The sequence below is a fragment of the Ictalurus punctatus genome, chromosome 11 (genome assembly GCF_001660625.3).
Source record: "Ictalurus punctatus breed USDA103 chromosome 11, Coco_2.0, whole genome shotgun sequence".
Lineage (NCBI taxonomy): Eukaryota > Metazoa > Chordata > Actinopteri > Siluriformes > Ictaluridae > Ictalurus > Ictalurus punctatus.
Window position 1 is genome coordinate 6499965 of NC_030426.2, and position 21703 is coordinate 6521667.

Consider the following 21703-nt stretch of genomic DNA (forward strand, 5'->3'; position numbering starts at 1 on the left):
ATATTTCTGTATAATCAAATAACTCCCATTACATATATTACTCGAACTACTGTAGATATTCAGGAACTGTATCATTAATACTTAATGGCCTGAACCTTATTCATACACATCAATCATCTGGCCATCCTCTTCCATAACGTCCTCTGCGTACATCAATGTTAAACCAATCACTGTCTCCGTGTGGCTCAGGAAATTGATTTTTATTAGCACTCAAGAAAACTTTTATCTCTCTCATCCAAGGAACTGGAGCAGTGACCTGTCACTGATCATTTCTGTTCATATCTATTGTCGATGGTGAGAGAAAATTGACTTGCAATGATTCTGGGAAGGCAAGTCTACTGCTCTGGGTGAGACATACAATATTATATTATATGATATAGCCGGTTATTCCATGCTGATGTTGAATTCTCAAATCCGATTGGTCAGAAGGTGTTAATTGATTGCCAATAAGAGCAACTCTGACAGTAGTGTTGGCTGTAAGGCAAATCACAGGCTTACAGTATATTAATGTGCTGGCTAATGCGTCATTGTTTCTTTAGTAATAACTCATTCACAGGGGCTTGAATTGTGAACCTGACACATAATCTAAAGCTAATAATAAACAGATTGAAAACATGTTGTTATTTAGCAAAGAAAAATTGTTGATATGCTCTATCGTGTTTTATTTCTTACTTTCTAACTTGGTAGTGAATATAACAGGCTTAAGCAATGTAACCTGTAACAAACAAAACCACAAGGATATAAACATTTAATACAAAACATTAGAATTTACAAAGGCACTCACATTGAAGGAAATATGCAACCGCAAAATTTCTGGAAACAGAAGAGGGAAGTTGATTCTCTGACATAATTTGCAATGCTTTATAGGATAGGCAAGTAATTCTTTGCCTTGGAAAAGATGCTATGTAACAATCTTTTTTTCCATTTCTTATTTTAAAAATAAAATAAAAAATGTTTATATTTAAGAAATATCTGAAATGTGTTTGAAGGTAATAGATTAAAAGGATACTTCCAGAACTGTATCATGTATCAAGGAGGGAATTCTGGACTTCATTTCCCAGCAGCCACTGCACCATACTACGTCACTGTCACATGACCACCTGCACCTGTATCACATTTTTGTCTAACGAGCACTCCTATATATAGCCACTGTTTGTACTGTTTCCTCGTCTTACGTGCCATCTAACGATTGTCTTTCTATGCTTTTGTTCATGCGGCTGTGTTTATTTTTTTTCCACAGTATTTTGCCTTGTGTTATTGTGTCTTTGTTTTTTGTTTGTTTGTTTATTAAATGTTTGAAGATCTGCATTTGCTTCCGTATCCATCTTTGTAACGTGACAAACTGTTGCCTGTTACCAGTTACTTCATCTCCATATAAATATAGCAATTGTATAACTAGTCAGTCCCTTCAGGATTTTGCAATTGCAGAAATTAACACAACCTCAACTCAAAGTAAATGGCACAATATTTGGAGGGACTTTCAATTCAAAATTACTACAGATTTGGGCCAAGATGTATCAGGTGACATCATTACAACACACATTCAGTCAAAGCCCTCTTCGATTCACATGGAGTGAACCTGAGTATAGCTAAAAGGTCTCATTTAGGAACAGACATCACTGTGAAAGACCATACAAAACTAGTTAGTGCAACTGCAGTTTCGTCAATTTTGTCAGTTTGCCACAAAAAATGAGAAAAACTTGCATCTCAAATTTAAAAAAAATAAAAATCACAGCAAAATCAAGCATTTTTGACTGCAACAATCACAAAAGAAAAATCTGCGAAATCCTGACTATTAATCAAGCATAGTGGCTAGATCAAGTATTAAGGTGTCATAGCCAGTTAGGACATAAAGAGCCCTTTTAACACCTGCACTCCTGATATGTTTTTTCTTAGTGACAACAACTGTATGATTAAAAATATATATATTCTTTAATAGTGGGTAGCATTGCTGCCTCACAGCTCCATGGTCACCTGTTTGATCCTGTTTTACATATTCTCCCTCTGATAGGCTGGGTTTCCTAAGGGGCTCTGGTTTTGTCCCACCTTCTAAAGCATGCCAGTAGGTGGACTGGCTAATCTAAAATGTCCTTCTGTGTGAATGAGTGTTTGAATATGTGCATGCATGGTGCCCTGCGATGAATAGGCGTCCCATCAAGGATGCATTCCTGCCTAACGCCCAGTAGTCCTGTGATAGGCTCCGGATCCACTGTGACCCTGTCCAGGATAAAGAGGTCACTATGTATGTGGCTAGTAGCACTGTTGTGAGCCATATTTAGATAAAGCATATTCTGTTCCTACAAGTAAACAATACCCATTATACATTTTGTCGGTCAATTTACAGAGAAATGCATCCAACGGTGGCTTAGTGGTTAGCACATTCGCCTTACACCTCCCGGGTCAGGGGTTCGATTCTCACCGTGGCCCTGTGTGTGCGGAGTTTGCATGTTCTCCCTGTGTCGCAGGGGTTTCCTCCCCCAGTCCAAAGACATGCATAATAGGCTGATTGGCATGTCCAAAGTGTCCGTAGTATGTGAATGTGTGTGTGATTGTGCCCTGCGATGGATCGGCACCCTGTCCAGGGTGTACCCCGCCTTGTGCCCGATGTTCCCTGGGATAGGCTCCAGGTCTCCCCGTGACCCTGAAAAGGATAAAGCAGTATAGAAGATGGATGGATGGGTTATATAATGCAGCAAGACAATGATCCAAAACACACTGCGAACTCAACAAAGGACTTTATCAGGTTGAGAAAAGTGGAAAGTTTTAGACTGGCCAAATCAACCACCAGACCTTAACCCAACTGAGAGCATTTAACCTCCTGAAGAGGAAACCGAAAGGAGAAACCCCCAGAAACAACTGAAAGAGGCTGTGGTATATGGTGATACAAAAGGTTTTATGTTTTATGTTGTTTAACACATCTAGATGTAAATATCAGGAAATAAGAGCTGAATTCCTAAACTCTCATCTCATATCCATCTTTTGATCGCAAATCCAATGTATTTGGTGTATAGCATAAAGAAATTAATTGGCCTTGCCATTTTAATAATTTCAGAGGGGACTGTTGGTAACTTACTGACTTAGGTAATTACTAACTGTAGACAACTCCTTTATCCTATCCACCAGTGGTAAGAGATGACCAAAGGACCGCCACTGACCAGATGTTATATGGGCAATTGACCAATCTAACTACAGTTTTGACACTGACATGATTGTATGTTGTGCTGCACTGGATGTTTTAAACAGTAAAACACTGTGTACACAGTTGTTAGACATGCCTACCATATCAGCTGACCTTGTATATGTAGAGACTAGAGCTTTCCATGCACAAATTGTATTAATAGTCATATAGCCCTTCATATATGATTAGTTTGTGTGATTATAGCAACAACACTGATCAAAAACGGCCAGAAACAACGATGTAGCAGTTGCTAATAACAGGTTGGTTAGCACAGCTTATTCACAAATGTAACAAGATACAGTTAAAGTGAGACACAGTTTTGGTTATTTGTTACCTGAAACAAGTAAAAACATATCATACTACAACTATAGTGTTATAGCCTTTTACAACTATAGACCCAACTTTTCCGCTGGTGTGCATCTTTTGAATTTAGAATATGTGCTGTAAATTATAATCTTATGGAGTGTAATTGAATTGAAAGATTTTGGGGGAAAAGAGCTAGTCTCTGGTGCAGAATTGAGCAATAAACCCAGGGACATAAACTCAGCTATTGATCAAATGTGCTAATGAAATGAAATGAAATCTTCATCAGCAACCTAAGAATTTCATAATGCAACAATGCCTCTTACAAAAAATATCATTTAGGGGTTTCACAGCAACTGATATTTATGCAATTACAACTTTGATGTTCTTCTTTGTAAATAATTTTGCTAACTACATTGAGGTTACCTTCACTTCAATATTATTGTGCATATTTCTAGCACTGTATATATATATATATATATATATATATATATATATATATATATATATATATATATATATATACATATATATATATATGCACATATGCACATTCTTTTTTCAGTAAATATATTTCCAATGAGGCTATTCACATGAAATTTTCACCAGACATCAGTGTTAAATCAAATAATCCACAAATAGCATTAAAATCCTTGAATAAAGTTATGTGTAATAAAGTGGAATAACACAGGAAAAAGAGTACTGAACACACAAACTGAAATTTATTTAATACTTACTGGAGAAGCCTTTGTTTGTAATGACAGCTTCAAGATGCTTCCTGAATGAAGAAATTAATCAGCCGCAGTATTCAGGTGTGATTTTGGCCCATTCTTCTAAACATATTGTCCTTAAATCTTGTTCAATTTGATTCAAGTCAGATGATTGACTGGGACATTCTAACGCCTTGATTTTTTTTTTTTTCCGTGAAACCAACTGAGAGTTTCCTTTGCTGTATGCTTTGGATTGTTGTCCTGCTGGAAGGTCCACCCACGTCTCATCTTCATCATCCTGGTGGATGGCAGCAGATTATTCTCAAGAATCTTCCTGTCTCCCAGTACCATGCGATGAAAAACATCCCCACACCATGATGCTTCCACGTCCAAGCTTCACTGTTGGTACACAGCAAAATTGCCAGTGTTGATTTGACACCCAGAATGTTGAATTTACACCCTACAATGTTTATATAAGTCCATTGGACTTAAATTAACACTCTGGGTGTTAATTCAACACTAGGGATTTTACTGTGTATAGTGTTTTTAAGGTGATGTGCAGTGCCATTTCTTCTCCAAACATGGTGTCTAGTATGACAGCCAAAAAGTTCAATTTTGCTCTCGTCTGACAAGGCTACACTTTCCCAGTATTTCATAGGCTTGTCCAAATTAGTTGTAGCAAACTTTAAATGAGCTTTGACATGCCTTTTCTTCAGTAATGGAGTCTTGCGGGGTGAGCAGTGTAGTGCATTGCATATTGTTTTCTCTGTGACGATGGCACCTGCTGCCTCCAAGTGTTTCTGGAGCGCTTTCCAAGTAGTCCTTGGCTCTTGGGCTACTCTTCTGACTATTCTTCTGATTCCCTGGTCAGAGAACTTGCGAGGAGCTCCTGTGCATGGCCGGTTGATGACAGAGCGTTGTTGCTTCCACTTGCAGATAATGGCCCCAATGGTGCTTACTGGAGGATTCAGAAGTTTTGAAATACGTCTGTATCTGATTCCATCAATATGTTTTGCAACAATAAGGTTCCGAAGGTCTTGGGAGAGCTCTTTGCTTTTACCCATCATGGGATGTTTCTTGTGTGACACCTTGGTAACGAAAAGCCTTTTTATAGAACATCAATTTACTAAACCAGCTGATATTAATATGCACAGACAGGGGGTATAATTACTTACGGATTTCAGTTGGTTCCTTGTCTTACCTTGCCATGAAGAACTGTGTTTCCTTAGCGTGTTCAATACGATTTTCCTGTGTCATTTCACTTTATTACACATAACTTTATTTATGGACTTTAATGTTGTGAATGCTTTATATTTCCAGATTTCTTTAGTTAATACTGATGTCTGGTGAAAATTTCATGTGAATAGTATGTGAATAGAATTGTTGTCATTCCTCCATATAGCTTGTATAAACTAGAACAAAATGATGTTTCTTCAGGACCATGGTGCAACACAGAACAGTACTAAAGACTAAATATAGTGCAAATACACAACAGTGTGAGACGAGGGAAATACAATGAATATACAGAACAGAACAATAAATACACAGGACATGGGCTGTTATCTGTAAACTGTAACTATTGTGCAATGTAGCAGCACAGGTATAGCAGCTATTTTGGCAACAAATGCGAGTTCCATAATATAAAAATGACTAATGCATCTATGTTTATAATACAGCTATACATGTTTATAAACAGTCTATAAGCCAACAAGTTTATTTAAGGTGACCATTCAGCGCCATCTACTGTTCAATATAATAGAAACGTGTATATGTTCATTTGATCACAGGGGGCGCTGCCCAAAAACACCAACACAGTTGAACAAGCCAAAAGTAGTGAGGTAGTGTCAAAAAGAAATAAAGCACTTGGAAGAAGTTTTAATTATTGTTGACTTAATAAGCTATTATATAAGAGCAATATACAAGCAATAGTAATGCGTGTAATAAGAATAGTAAAGAAAAAATATCGGAGGGAATTCTGAGAAAATATTGGAGAACACATCGAAATCAGTGACATATGGGGGATGATTAGGAAGATGAGTGGGATTCAGAGATATAGCAGCATACCAGTACTAATTAAATAAGGATAAATTCACAGTTATACATAGCAAAAAAGCAGAAGTATTTTTGCAGACACATGTATGAAGGTGCATTGTAATGACAATATTTTAGAAACGAGAAAAAATAGGGAACAATGCATATATTCCCTATAACAAGAGAAAATCCTAAAATTTTATGAAAAAGAGGTATGAAGGTAGTATAATAGAGGCAGAGTTTACAGTATATGAAATGAAGAGAGCACTATCGGGGGTAAACAGAAATTCTCCAGGAAAAGATAAAATCTGTGTTGAGATAATTAAAAATGTATCATTTTTATGATAAAACATTATTAAAGACAATACTGGGTTTGTTTAATAAAATATAGGAAACAGGGAAATTACCGTCTGTGTGGAAACATGGGATTACAGTGCTGATAGTTAAGCCAGGGAAACATCAGTCTCAACCAAGCACTTATAGGCCTATAGCACTGTCCTCAAACCTGTGCAAACTTATGGAATGAATGGTAATATCAAGACTGATGTCTTATATTGAGGAAAAAGGGTTATTCTCCCAATACCAGAGTGGTTTCAAGAAGGATTCAAGAAGGATACAATGGATTCTGCAATTAGTTTGGAGGTGGCAATAAGAAGTGAATAAAGTGAATAAAGAGATAATACTTGGAGTATTTTTCTATAGGGTTAGGGTTAGGGTTATGCATATGATATGTTGTGGAAGGACGGCTTGTTAATGAAACTTGATAAAATGGTAATTTCAGGAAAGATATTTATTCACAAATAGACATGGGAGTAGGTAGATCACTGTACACAGATGATGGTGCCTTATGGAAGAGGGGAAGAAATGAGAATTATGTCGTGAAGAGTTTGCTGGGGGCAATAAACAAGGTTGAGAATTCGGCAAATACATGGGGTTTTCGGTTCTCAGTAGCGAAAACGCAGGTAATTTGTTTCACAAAAAAATTGAAAAAACCCTAGAGTGAGTATTAAAATGCATGGACAAGAGCTGGAACAAGTAGCAGTAATAAGATTTTTAGGTATGTGGATGGATGCAAAATTGATGTTTGGTGTACACATTCAAAAGTTAGTAGACAAATGCAAAAAAGGAATACGGTGCTTGGCTGTGGCCGAATGGGGCGCTAGGAAGAATCTATAATGCATTGATTAGATCTGCAATAGACTATGGGAGTCTGATATACAGTTCAGCATCCACAACATGGTTTAAAAAGATTGAAGTAATTCAAACTCAAGCTCTAAGGATAAGTTGCGGAGCATTTAGAACATCTCCAGTGTTATAAATCCAAGTGGAGATAGGGGAAATGCCTCTAGAAGTTCATAGGAGAAAATTGAGAATGAGATATTGGATCAATATAAAAGGGCATGAAGAAAGTCATCCAGTTAAAAAGGTACCGGAAAAGTATTAGGAAAATGAATATGGAAGATTAATATTAGTTTTGGTTGGATAGTCAATAAGGAGGCACAGGAAATTGGGCTGAATGAGATAGAAGTAGCTCCTTCTTTGATAATTCCTACTATACCGCCATGGCTATACCCAATGCCAGAAACAGACCTATATTTACATAAAGAGATACACAGAAAAGAACAAAATATGCCATTGAAAATAATTGTTCATCAATACATTAATCAAGCATATAACAACATTGCTCAAATATATACATATATATCAAAAGACCCAAAATCAGGTAGAACAGTAGCAGCAGTGTATATTCCTCAGCACAAAGTTAAAATAGCAGAAAGAGTAACTAAATATACCTGTATTTATGGCAGAATTGATAGCATTAACCCTGGCATTACAGTGGGTGGAAGATAAGCAGCCTGAAAGTTATGTAATGTATATAGATTCACAAACAGCACTAGTAAGTTTAGCGAGTGGAGTATCTTCAGCAAGTCAAGACATTTTGTGTGAAATTCTACAGAGTCTATATAATATTGGGAATTGGGGCTAGTTTTTTTGTGGGTCCCAGCGCATGTTGTAGTAAAAGGAAATGAGGAAACAGATAAATTGGCCAAGGAGGCATTGAAAGAACCTGATATTAATATCAGGGTAAAAATGAGTAAGGCAGAAATTAAGGGACTGATTTTTAACAAAAGTAAAGAAGAATTGGCAGAGAAATGGGAAAATGAAGTAAGAGGAAGGCATATGTACAGTATTCAAGGAAATGTAGGGGTGGAAACAAGAACAATTAATAACAGGAGAAAGGACATGACAACAACTAGATTGCAAATTGGGCAACCAACACTAAATCAAAGTTTATTATATACAATAGGGAAACATGAAACGGGTGAATGTGAAAAGTGTGGATACCCAGAAATAGTAAAACATGTACTGCTAGAATGTATAGCATATAACAGGGAAAGATTGTCATTGAAGACCATAATTAAAAAACGATCAGAGTCACAAAACTGTATTTTTGGAGTTGTGCATCCACGGCTGTTGATTGAGCACTGAAGAATGATCTCATAAATGTACTTGGATGACAGAAAGATCAGGGTCACAGAATTTTCCATTTAAAATAAAGCCATGCTATGGAAAAATGATCAAAGTCCAGTCACATGACCGAAATCAGCCAATAGGCTTTGAGTAATGGCGGACGCCCAGCTGAGTGAATTTCTTTAACTTACTGTCAAATTTCTTCAACATACTTCATTAGTAATTGGTCTAATATTAATATAATAATATAATAATTATATTAATAATTAATTAATATTAACATTATATATATATATATATATATATATATATATATATATATATATATATTCAAGTTGAGATTGATGTATAATGTATATTCTGTGAGTTTTCAGTATTTAAGTGATGTTGATGATGCTCATTTGAATAAATTAGTATAAGTTCATCACTGTATTACTGTGAATACCCACGAAAGAAAGATCAGAGTCCGCGCAAGCATTTTTTCATGCTTCAATTAACACAATGTAAACAATATTGGCTGATAACTTTGGTGTCTTCATAAAGACTCTGAATGGGTCTAGTGAACATATCATCAAGATTTTCTCTGTTCTCAACTATTATGACATAAGAAGGTTCTGAACTTCTAAATTCTAATTCTAGAATTCATTCACAATCCAGTCCAGTAGGTGGCGGAAATGCACCTTTTAGTTGGTTTGACATGCGCCATATAAACAACAGAAGACGAAAAAGAGGCAGAACAAGACAGAATAGTTGTCTATTTTAGGGTTTCCTTGGTTGTTTATGTGCAAACACCAGTTAGGTTGAGATTTGTTTGCTCGGGGAACTCTCTGAATTTGTGTATAAAATAGTAAGATCTGTGAGTGAAGATGGGATGTGACGGAGGAACTATTCCTAAAAGACACGAACTGGTCAAAGGACCAAAGAAAGTGGAAAAGGTAAGCGCTAGTTAGCTAACATAAACGCGTGTGCTTTAAAGCTAGCTAGCTAGCTGGCTAACGTTCGAGGGATTTATTATTTAGCCAGTTGGGACTACTTTTTATTAATATTAATACTGATGGTAATGTTTTTTATTCGTGTTCCTCCAAGTTTAACAGTGTGTCATTTGTCATATTTTAATGAGTTAGATTTTCTCCCAGGTGTTTCACATTCAGGCTAAAGCAGCAAGCAGCTCGGTGCTCAGAACAAGCTAAAATGTTCCATTTGAAACATTGCAGTGTGTTTATAAATTATTTTATTTATTTATTTTTTTTATCATTTGGTGTTCTCTGTGCGGCTCTTTGATGGAAATTCACTAATGTTATTTGTCTAAATAGCCATGTTCCCTCACTGACTAGCGAGTTGACAGGGATGTAAAATAATAATAATAATAATAATAATAATAGCTTATTAAAGGCGCAATAGTTATTATTATTATTTTTTCCCTTACTTGTACAAATGACCTGGAAGATATGTAGAACATGATACTGAGAAACAATTCATTAAGTTGTGTCCTTAGCAAAAGTGTATTAAATCGTTGAGATTTTGGGAAACTGACTTCTGGTATGATATGCTTGTTTGTAATTGGATGCAGCTCCTGTCAATCGTTTTATAGACGCTGTCCTGTATGGGCCACCGTAGATCTTGGGGGCGGAGCTTCATGAACGTGGGCGGCAATTATTTGAATGTTAGACCTAACTGTTAGAGACCTAATCTTGGAGAAAAAAAATGTCTACTCTTACTTAATGCACCTTTTAAGTCCATTTTAAGACATTGACTACATTTATATGTACATCAATATTCCGATATTATTCTGAATTTGGCAGTATTATAATTAGTATTGAGTCGTGTAAACCCCGCAATCGGATTGCCCGATTCAGATTAAGACAATATTCTGATTCCCACCCCTGGAGCGTGTTGCACATCATAAAAGACAATGTTAGTGTCCGTTAATTTTAATTGTAGGGTTTCCTGGTTTAAAAGCGACATCATGCCACACGTCACAGACAGTGACGTGGCAATGTACTATAGTACTTCGATGACGTGTCGGTGTCTCATAATTATTCATGAGACTGCGTGTTCTTATCGTATGAGAAGACACTGTCTCTTAATTATCCATGACAGCTCGTGGTGCTATTCCTGTCTAATGTCTAATTTTTAACCACAACAGTTTTACTCGGGCAAATCAGCCAAAGTGACAGGAAGTAGTAGGCGTCGTCGACGCTGAGGATGTAAACAAAGACGGGGCAAACACGGAGACCAGTGGACTAAGCTAAAGGCTAACCCTCATCAACCTGCACTACCTAGCATATTTCTAGCTAATGTAAGTTCTCTGGCAAACAAAATTGATGAACTACGGCTTTGGATAAATTAGGAAATACTTGTGGACTGCAATGTTATAATTCTCAGGAAACTTGGCTCAATGGCTGCACTCCAAAAAGCACGATGGAGCTAGAGGGTTGCAAATTTTTCAGAGCCGACAGAACAGCAGTGGACACTGGTAAAGGCAGAGGAGGAGGTGTTGGCATCTATGTAAACAATTGTTGGTGTACAGACACTGTTGTTACTGAGACACATACCTCACTATTAAGTCTAGACCCTTATATCTACCACGTGAGTTTAAATGCACCATAATCACTGCTGTGTATGTCCCCCTGGAGGCTAATGCTAACCTAGCCATGAAAGAACTTGGGGCTACCATTAGCAAGCTACAAACGGAACATCCAGTCGGTGCCTTTTATTATTGCTGGCGATTTCAATCATGCCAACCTAAGGATTGCACTTCCCAGATTTTTTTTCCCAATATGTCTCCTGTCCCACAAGAGATGAAAATATTCTGGATCATGTCTACATTAATGTGACTGAAGCTTATAAAGCCATCACCCTCCCCCACCTTGATCAATCTGATCACCTGTAGCAGAAAGTATGCTTCACTTTTTAAGCGTACACTAGGAACGCCCGGTTTTTCTAACTGCACGTAGGTCGCACATGTGCATTTAATTCTTTTGCACTATTTAGTTGTTCCACAAGGTGGCAACAGTGACCCAGGGCTGTTTTTTGTCAGGGTAGTCAAAGAAAAAACTGAATAAATGGAAGAGACGGAAACACATGCAGGTTAGAAAGTACCCACATTTGTCTAATTCTAGCCTTAAAGCGTATAAGGATTTGTATATGGGTGCTAATTGTGGCGAAAGATTGCCAAAGCATTGTTCTTCGTGGTGTTGTGATTCTTTTTCGTTGTCGTCCTTCACACCAGAAGATCTGCTTTACTGTTCTGTACTGACTCTAGGCCAGAAGGGGAAGTTCAAGTTGTCGTAATGCGCATGCGTCGACTGCCTGTGTACACTTACATGTCAAATGGAGTATACTTTGAAGGCTATACGTATGACTGATTGCAGACGCTAGTTTACACGTAAAAAACAAAGTATACCAGAGGCTTATCCCTGCTGCTACTCCTGAAGTATACCCCCATTGTGAAACGTGTTAAAACATCATTTATAGTGTGTATATAAACATATATTTTTTTTTCTAAATGAATAATAATGATTGTATATGTACATTTATATGTATACAATTATACAAAATGATGATTAATCTAATATATGTAATATACATAACAGGACATTCAGTTACTTTTAAAGGGAAAAAAAACAGATGGTAGTCAATGTATATCATTGGATTCTAACTTTGCCAGCTATAGAAATCTTACAATTCCTCACACTTTACCCTTGAATTTTAGTGAGAGTCAGCATGGGACACTTACAGATGACAGTTGCCCGCCCTATCTTCCTCACCTGCCTTGCCTTGCCACTCCCACTCCCCACTACCCTTCACACAGCCATCCACACCCATTTAAGTTGCTTTTTTCAAAAGGTGGAATTGAACTGGAAGAGGGGGGTTTCATGACCCTTTAAAGGTGCATTAGGTAAGATTAGTGAGTTCAAGATTAGGCCTCAACATTCAAATGATTCCTGCCCATGTTCATGAAGCTCTGCCCCCAGGATCTACGATGGCCCATAGAGTAAGGAGGTGCATCTAAATACAAGCAAGCATTCCAGACCGGAATTTTCACTTTCCCAAACTTTTCTCAAAAACTGTTTTTTTCAGGTGGACAAAAATGCAGCACTTGCTGCCAAGTGGAAATACTGTTGCCTGAGCCAAGAGAAGCTGCGCCGTCCTATTGTGGCCTGTGAACTCGGGAGGTAAAAGAATGCAGCTTGCAGTATTTACGGAAGAGACCTACAGTGAGGGAAAAAAGTATTTGATCCCCTGCTGATTTTGTACGTTTGCCCACTGACAAAGAAATGATCAGTCTATAATTTTAATGGTAGATTTATTTGAACAGTGAGAGACAGAATAATAACAAAAAAATCCAGAAAAACGCATGTCAAAAATTTTATAAATTCATTTGCATTTTAATGAGGGAAATAAGTATTTGACCCCTCTGCAAAACATGACTTAGTACTTGGTTTAAAAACCCTTGTTGGCAATCACAGAGGTCAGACGTTTCTTGTAGTTGGCCACCAGGTTTGCACACATCTCAGGAGGGATTTTGTCCCACTCCTCTTTGCAGATCTTCTCCAAATCATTAAGGTTTCGAGGCTGACGTTTGGCAACTCGAACCTTCAGCTCTCTCCACAGATTTTCTATGGGATTAAGGTCTGGAGACTGGCTAGGTCACTCCAGGACCTTAATGTGCTTCTTCTTAAGCCACTCCTTTGTTGCCTTGGCCGTGTGTTTTGAGTCATTGTCATGCTGGAATACCCATCCACGACCCATTTTCAATGCCCTGGCTGAGGGAAGGAGGTTTTCACCCAAGATTTGACGGTACATGGCCCCGTCCATCGTCCCTTTGATGCGGTGAAGTTGTCCTGTCCCCTTAGCAGAAAAACACCCCCAAAGCATAATGTTTCCACCTCCATGTTTGACGGTGAGGATGGTGTTCTTGGGGTCATAGGCAGCATTCCTCCTCCTCCAAACACGGCGAGTTGAGTTGATGCCAAAGAGCTCCATTTTGGTCTCATCTGACCTCAACACTTTCACCCAGTTGTCCTCTGAATCATTCAGATGTTCATTGGCAAACTTCAGACGGGCATGTATATGTGCTTTCTTGAACAGCGAACCTTGCGCGCGCTGCAGAATTTCAGTCCTTCACGGCGTAGTGTGTTACCAATTGTTTTCTTGGTGACTATGGTCCCAGCTGCCTTGAGATCATTGACAAGATCCTCCCGTGTAGTTCTGGGCTGATTCCTCACTGTTCTCATGATCGTTGCAACTCCACGAGGTGAGATCTTGCATGGAGCCCCAGGCCGAGGGAGATCGACAGTTCTTTTGTGCTTCTTCCATTTGCGAATAATCGCACCAACTGTTGTCCCCTTCTCACCAAGCTGCTTGGCAATGGTCTTGTAGCCCATTCCAGACTTGTGTAGGTCTACAATCTTGTCCCTGACATCCTTGGAGAGCTCTTTGGTCTTGGCCATGGTGGAGAGTTTGGAATCTGATTGATTGATTGCTTCTGTGGACAGGTGTCTTTTATACAGGTAACAAACTGATATTAGGAGCACTCCCTTTAAGAGTGTGCTCCTAATCTCAGCTCGTTACCTGTATAAAAGACACCTGGGAGCCAGAAATCTTTCTGATTGAGAGGGGGTCAAATACTTTTTTCCCTCATTAAAATGCAAAATAATTTATAAAATTTTTGACATGCGTTTTTCTGGATTTTTTTGTTGTTATTCTGTCTCTCACTGTTCAAATACAACTACCATTAAAATTATAGACTGATCATTTCTTTGTCAGTGGGCAAACGTACAAAATCAGCAGGGGATCAAATACTTTTTTCCCTCACTGTACAAATGGATAATTTCTATCCGTTTAACATTGATATGGTTCGAACTTAACTGAATTCTTTTAACAGGCTGTTCAATAAAGATGCCATCATTGAGTATCTGTTGGATAAATCAGCAGAAAGACCAAACACTGAAGTTGTTACACACATACGTGGCATCAAGGTAAGCCCAAGGATGAACACTGATATGAATTTAAGTATGAAAGGTCATGCATCAAGTCCTATTTTAACTATGCATACATTGTTACATGCATACATGTATGCACAGTCACCCTTAGTGTTCTTATTCGTGTTTCAGGGTGAGCAGATTGTGTGCAGGCTATTATTGTTTCGTTTACAGTTGATGGGTAGAAAAGTAGATTCAGTACACTTTTGATATAAGTGCCACTAATTCTATTGTACTTCACGCATCCACCAACCAGAAATAAGGAAAACTATACTTCTTAATGACTTTGCCAGAAAAAAACCATTTGAAGTGTTTGTTTGAATGTAACAAACTCTTGTTAGTTCATGTAGTTCTTGGTGGGACAAAAAACCTCGAAACTACTTTTTTCTGAATTCTGCCACTTGTTGCACAAAGCAAGGGCGGAGTCTGGCTGTTGGAGGAAACTGTTTTGCTTAGGCATATTAATTAGCTGGAGTAGATGGCTCACAGTCTTTCCAAAATGTAGGCTGTGGAAACCGATTAAACTGAGCAAAATGCACTACAGTGCAGCACTAAAACTGCATTTAAACATTTAAACATCCTTGCATTTAAACATTTCATTGAGTGTAATGAAGATGCTGGCTAGACTCAAATAACATCTTTATGTGCAGTGAGAGAAACAGCATTAGCCAAAGACTTTGAAGTTTTTGCTGAGGGTGCAAACAGGATATGCTTCATCAGCAGCGATGTTATTAGGGGTTAATAAAGACTATGATTACATGAAGTTGCTTCTCCTAAGGATAAAATATTCACTTATTTTCTATAGTCTGTGTTTATGCAGGTAATAAGCTTCTAATACCTTTGGTTGTTTTTCTAGTTAATTGGGTCTCTGTCAGTGTCAAGTTTGGTGAAATATGGGGGAATTTGATGTATTGGTTACACATGCTTAATCTTTGTCTATTGTTTTTCTGTGTTTTTGTACTTATGTTTTGTGTTTTTATATGAAGGATGTGAAAGAGTTGAATCTGACTGATAACCCAGCATGGGAAGGGGAGAGGAGAAATGCTAAGGGTGACTGCTATGAAGACATGCATTGCGCCATGTTTATCTGCCCTGTAGTGGGATTGGAAATGAATGGCAAACACAAGTAAGAGCAACTCCATTTTACTGGCATATCCTCTTAATACTAGATTCAGGAATTCCATACTGTTACAGATCCGGTCCCTGAAGAACACTGAACCCATTGTCATGTTCATGAAACAAGTTTGAGATGACTTGTGCTATGTGGCATGGTGCATTATCATGTTGGAACTATCCATTAGAAGATGGGTAAATTGTGGCTATGAAGGGATGCACATGGTCAGCAACAATACTCAAATAGGCTGTGGCATTCAAGCAATAATTGATTACTTGATAATTAATAGGCCCAAAGTGTGCCAAGAAAACATTACAATACACCACCTCCACCAGCCTGGACTGTTGAAATAAGGCAGATTCGGTCCATGGATTCATGCTGTTGGAGCCAAATTCTGACTCAGCTATCTGCCTCAGCAGAAATCAAGATTCATCAGACCAGGCTACGTTTTCTAGTTTTCAGCTGTCCAGTTTTGGTGAGCCTGTGCCCATTGTAGCCTCAGCTTTCTGTTCTTGGCTGACAGGAGTAGAACCTGACTGAATCTGCATCAAGGTTTGACTTGTTGTGCATTCCGAGATGGCTTTCTGCTCACCACAATTGTACAAAGTGGTTATCTGAGCTGCTGTTGCTCGTCTGTCAGCTTGAACCAGTCTGGCGAATCTCCGTTGACCTCTCCCATTAACAAGGTGTTTCCGTCCACAGAGATGCAGCTCACTGGAAGTTCTTTATTGCATCATTCTGAGTAAAGAGACGGTTGTGTATGAAAATCCCCGGAGATCATAAATATTCAAACAAGCCCATCTGGCACCGGCAATCATGCCATGATCAAAATCCTAGAGATCTCACTTTTCCCCCATTCTGATGGTTGATGTGAACATTACCCGAAGCTGCTGGCCTGTATCTGCATGATTTTATGCATTGCACTACTGACACACATTGGCTGATTTAGATAATTGCTGCATGAATGGAAAGGTGTACAGATGTTCCTAATAAAGTGCTAAGTGAGCTTACATCTAATGCAATTGCACTGTTTGTACACCAGATGTCCCAATCTGTGCAAGCCGTACAATTAAAATATAGGAAGAGTGCGTTTCGTTTTTACCTGGCCAATTAATCTGTATTTGCATGCAGCTGGGATCGCACAGGAAAGAAACACATTGTTCAATCTTGCCTGCCAGCTTTCCTTGGATTTTCCTTTGACAAATAATTTTTTAATTCAAATTTAATTCCGGCTTACTGTATTTCAGTAAGTCAGAAACTCCACATGGTGTCCTGGGTATAAGATTTATTTATTTATGTATTGATTGATTTATTTATTTATCCAGAGACCAACTTGAGTGGAGGAAAAATTACAAATTTAAACAGGTTGTCTAAATTTGAAATTTTGAAAGGTGCTTTATGTGAAAGGGAAGTGTTGCTGTCTTCAAAGAGTACAGTGTTGGAAGGCACTTCTCAAGTAAGCATGCTGTGGTAGAAATAAGGTATGCTCATAACGAGCTGGGGCAGTGAAACAGTAATGACAGCAAATTACTTATAATTAAAAGTTAAATATAGTATGCGGTCCCTATGAAAAACAATAAGAATCATTTAGGGGAAGAATGAAGGATATGAAATGTACAATGACCTGGTTGCCTAAGTGTGCACATGCCTAAACTAATAACTTGTTTCATCAAATTTGCTGGGCATCTCCTGTGCAGGTGTGGATTTAGGTCTGGAGTCTGGCTGGGCCATTCCAAAACCTCAATCTAGTTTTTGTTTAAGCCATTCCTTTGTTGATTTTGGAGGTTTGATTTGGGTAATTGTCATGCAGAAGCCTTAAGGTTTTGTTCCAATATTTACTGGTATTTGGAGCTATTCATGGTTCACTCCACCCTGATTAAAGCCCCAGTTCCAACTGAAGAAATGCAGCCACAAAGCATGATGCTTTCACCTTCACTCTTCACTGTGTACATGGTGTTCTTTTGGTGGTGTGGTGTCACATGTAGGGAGCAACCTGTACTTGCCAGAATGTTCTGCAGTTATTTTAATGTTGTGTAGGCCTCTTGACAGCCTCCTATTATGAATTTCATGAACGGATGGAGACATCCTTTTCTTAGGAATGTTCTCCTGGCCCATATCTGCATATTTTGTACCTTGATCTGCTGCCACACATTAGATAATTGCATGAAAGGGTAAGTGTACAGGTGTTCTGGGGGAACAAAATTACTGACGCAGTTTCATTTCAAATCGTGAATTAAACAATGATCATTTACTCTATTGAGAGAGAGAGAGAGAAGGATTCATTATGTTGTGCAAAAATAGTAACTGCACCGTCCATAGAGATTGCAGCACACCTACATTTAAAAAAATAAATAATAATAAATTGCAATTGTTTGATATCCATGAGAGCAGACTTTTTGTGTGAATTTTTTGAAGAAAATATCAAAAGGTTAAACAGTAGACAAATTTTCACAGCCTTCTTTGCTTATATTTACCAAGGGTGCCAATATTAGTGGAGGGCACTGTACAATAGGGTTCCCGAGGACCTTTGAAGAATGGTTGTTTGTGTGTGCTTGTTGTAAATATTCTTTTAGGGGTGCTTAATTTTGCCACGTACATTAAAAACCAAACAAACCCTATTACACTTAAAAAAAAAAAAAAAAAAAAAAAAAAGATATTAATATGTATACTTTTGAAAATATAAGTGAAAATTTTTAATTATTGTGTGTAATGTTTAATTTATATTCATTGTGTGTGCACATGGCAGGTTTTGCTACTTGCTCTCCTGTGGCTGCGTGTTTTCAGAACGAGCTCTCAGGGAGGTGAAGACCGAGATCTGTCATAAGGTAAGAAGCCATAACATAAAACTTAGAGTATTAAATACATTAAGTCGTAAGGATATGACTCATGTCATATGAAGTGAGAGAATGTGTCAGAGGTGATAATTATCTGCTGCTACTATTGTTCAACACTGTAATTAAAAAAAAAAACCTGTACAGGTTGTTACAGTTAACAAAATGACCAGGTGGAGGGGGTTAGGGTTTGTGTGTGTGTCTTAATAGCGTTCAAGTGTTACTATGAATGCAGACTTTAATACACTGAAAAAGACAAATTATTTGCACTATTAGCATTTTATCTCTCTCCTTCTCTCTCTCTCTCTCTCTCTCTCTCTCTCTCTCTCTCTCTATATATATATATATATATATATATATATATATATATATATATATATATATATATATATACAGTGAGGGGAAAAAGTATTTGATCCCCTGCTGATTTTGTACGTTTGCCCGCTGACAAAGAAATGATCAGTCTATAATTTTAATGGTAGTTGTATTTGAACAGTGAGAGACAGAATAACAACAAAAAAATCCAGAAAAACGTGTCAAAAATGTTATAAATTGATTTGCATTTTAATGAGGGAAATAAGTATTTGACCCCTCTGCAAAACATGACTTAGTACTTGGTTTAAAAACCCTTGTTGGCAATCACAGAGGTCAGACGTTTCTTGTAGTTGGCCACCAGGTTTGCACACATCTCAGGAGGGATTTTGTCCCACTCCTCTTTGCAGATCTTCTCCCAATCATTAAGGTTTTGAGGCTGACGTTTGGCAACTCGAACCTTCAGCTCCCTCCACAGATTTTCTATGGGATTAAGGTCTGGAGACTGCCTAGGTCACTCCAGGACCTTAATGTGCTTCTTCTTGAGCCACTCCTTTGTTGCCTTGGCCGTGTGTTTTGGGTCATTGTCATGCTGGAATACCCATCCACGACCCATTTTCAATGCCCTGTATGAGGGAAGGAGGTTTTCACCCAAGATTTGACGGTACATGGCCCCGTCCATCGTCCCTTTGATGGGGTGAAGTTGTCCTGTCCCCTTAGCAGAAAAAAACCCCCAAAGCATAATGTTTCCACCTCCATGTTTGACGGTGGGGATGGTGTTCTTGGGGTCATAGGCAGCATTCCTCCTCCTCCAAACACGGCGAGTTGAGTTGATGCCAAAGAACTCCATTTTGGTCTCATCTGACCTCAACACTTTCACCCAGTTGTCCTCCGAATCATTCAGATGTTCATTGGCAAACTTCAGACGGGCATGTATATGTGCTTTCTTGAGCAGCGGACCTTGCGCGCGCTGCAGGATTTCAGTCCTTCACGGCGTAGTGTGTTACCAATTGTTTTCTTGGTGACTATGGTCCCAGCTGCCTTGAGATCATTGACAAGATCCTCCCGTGTAGTTCTGGGCTGATTCCTCACTGTTCTCATGATCATTGCAACTCCACGAGGTGAGATCATGTATGGAGCCCCAGGCCGAGGGAGATCGACAGTTCTTTTGTGCTTCTTCCATTTGCGAATAATCGCACCAACTGTTGTCCCCTTCTCACCAAGCTGCTTGGCAATGGACTTGTAGCCCATTCCAGACTTGTGTAGGTCTACAGTCTTGTCCCTGACATCCTTGGAGAGCTCTTTGGTCTTGGAGAGTTTGGAATCTGATTGATTGATTGTTTCTGTGGACAGGTGTCTTTTATACAGGTAACAAGCTGAGATTAGGAGCACTCCCTTTAAGAGTGTGCTCCTAATCTCAGCTCGTTACCTATATAAAAGACACCTGGGAGCCAGAAATCTTTCTGATTGAGAGGGGGTCAAATACTTATTTCCCTCATTAAAATGCAAATTAATTTATAAAATTTTTGACATGCGTTTTTCTGGATTTTTTTGTTGTTGTTATTCTGTCTCTCACTGTTCAAATAAATCTACCATTAAAATTATAGACTGATCATTTCTTTGTCAGTGGGCAAACGTACAAAATCAGCAGGGGATCAAATACTTTTTTCCCTCACTGTATATATATATATATATATATATATATATATATATATATATATATATATATATATACACATACATACATACATACATACATTCTCACATCCTTTTAAAAGTCCGTGGAATAAAATATTAGATTCCTTGACCGTAGCTTCTGCCATCATTTACACATTTGAATGGCTATGTAATACGAAGCAATGTGATAAGTTGAAATGAAAAATGACCTTATATGGGCATTGTTTAAACTCAGGACAGCTGTCATTAGCTGCTATTGTCAAGCAGCTGTTTGATGCTGTAAACAACAGTGCTTCAGCTTTGTGCATTTGCTGAGAGTAGGCTAATGGTTGAGGGGCAGGAATTTGGTCAGTAGTTGCTGCAAGCCTTTTATAATCGACCAATTGCTGTGCAAGAGGGTGGGATTACAGAGAGGGGTTAAAGCAATGCAAATATGTGCACACATGATGCAGTATTAGACCATAAGCGTGTCATAATGAGACTAAAGCTGTATCCCAGACATTTTCTCAAATGTAGACATCCTGGCCAGACGCATTTTAAAGGTCCGAAAAAAATGACATGTTCGGGATAAAATAGGATGTATGGTCACCCTAACAAAAGCATTTCAGAGAACAATTTGTGTTAATTTCTACCAAATTAACGTTGCACTAAATTTATTTGCACATGCACCTGGAAGTTGCTCAAGTGCGTCACAACCGGCAAGAGAGAACCAGAACTATAAGCATGCAGCTGTCTGTATTGTGTTATGTCAAAAAATTTTAGTTCTTTGGGTTTAAATGGGAAAAAAAATGAATCCTGATAGTATTCCATTTTAAATTTTTTTATTTATTTATTTTTTACGAAATGTACCTGTAATCTGTAATCAGTTTTTTGACTGAACTGTGACTGATTACACCAGTTTTTTTGTATCCTGATTACATAACGCCGTTACATGTATTCGGTTCCTTGCTGACACTTCTAGTGTGTATTTTATTAGCATCTCTTTTTGTGTTCTTCAGCCTAATGTTGGCTGACTTGCCCACTATCAGTGGCTCTATGTGAAGCTGGGCTTCTTTTTATGGTCGCTCCAGGTTGATAAAGATGATCAC

General features: G+C 38.2%; 1 protein-coding gene across 2 annotated transcripts in view; it reads left to right on the forward strand.

Annotated features, from left to right (window-relative positions):
- The first annotated feature begins 9384 nt into the window (after window positions 1-9384).
- rtf2 (replication termination factor 2) overlaps window positions 9385-21703 on the forward strand; it is a 33563-nt gene continuing 21244 nt past the window's right edge. Inside the window, exons 1-5 of one of the 2 annotated variants that reach the window (XM_017480087.3) lie at window positions 9385-9629; window positions 12778-12872; window positions 14585-14678; window positions 15668-15807; window positions 18542-18620. In XM_017480087.3, the coding sequence (XP_017335576.1) occupies window positions 9561-9629; window positions 12778-12872; window positions 14585-14678; window positions 15668-15807; window positions 18542-18620 (477 nt within the window). In that variant the 5' untranslated portion in view covers window positions 9385-9560. The remainder of the gene's footprint in view (window positions 9630-12777; window positions 12873-14584; window positions 14679-15667; window positions 15808-18541; window positions 18621-21703) is intronic. The other variant, XM_017480086.3, reaches the window with a different exon arrangement.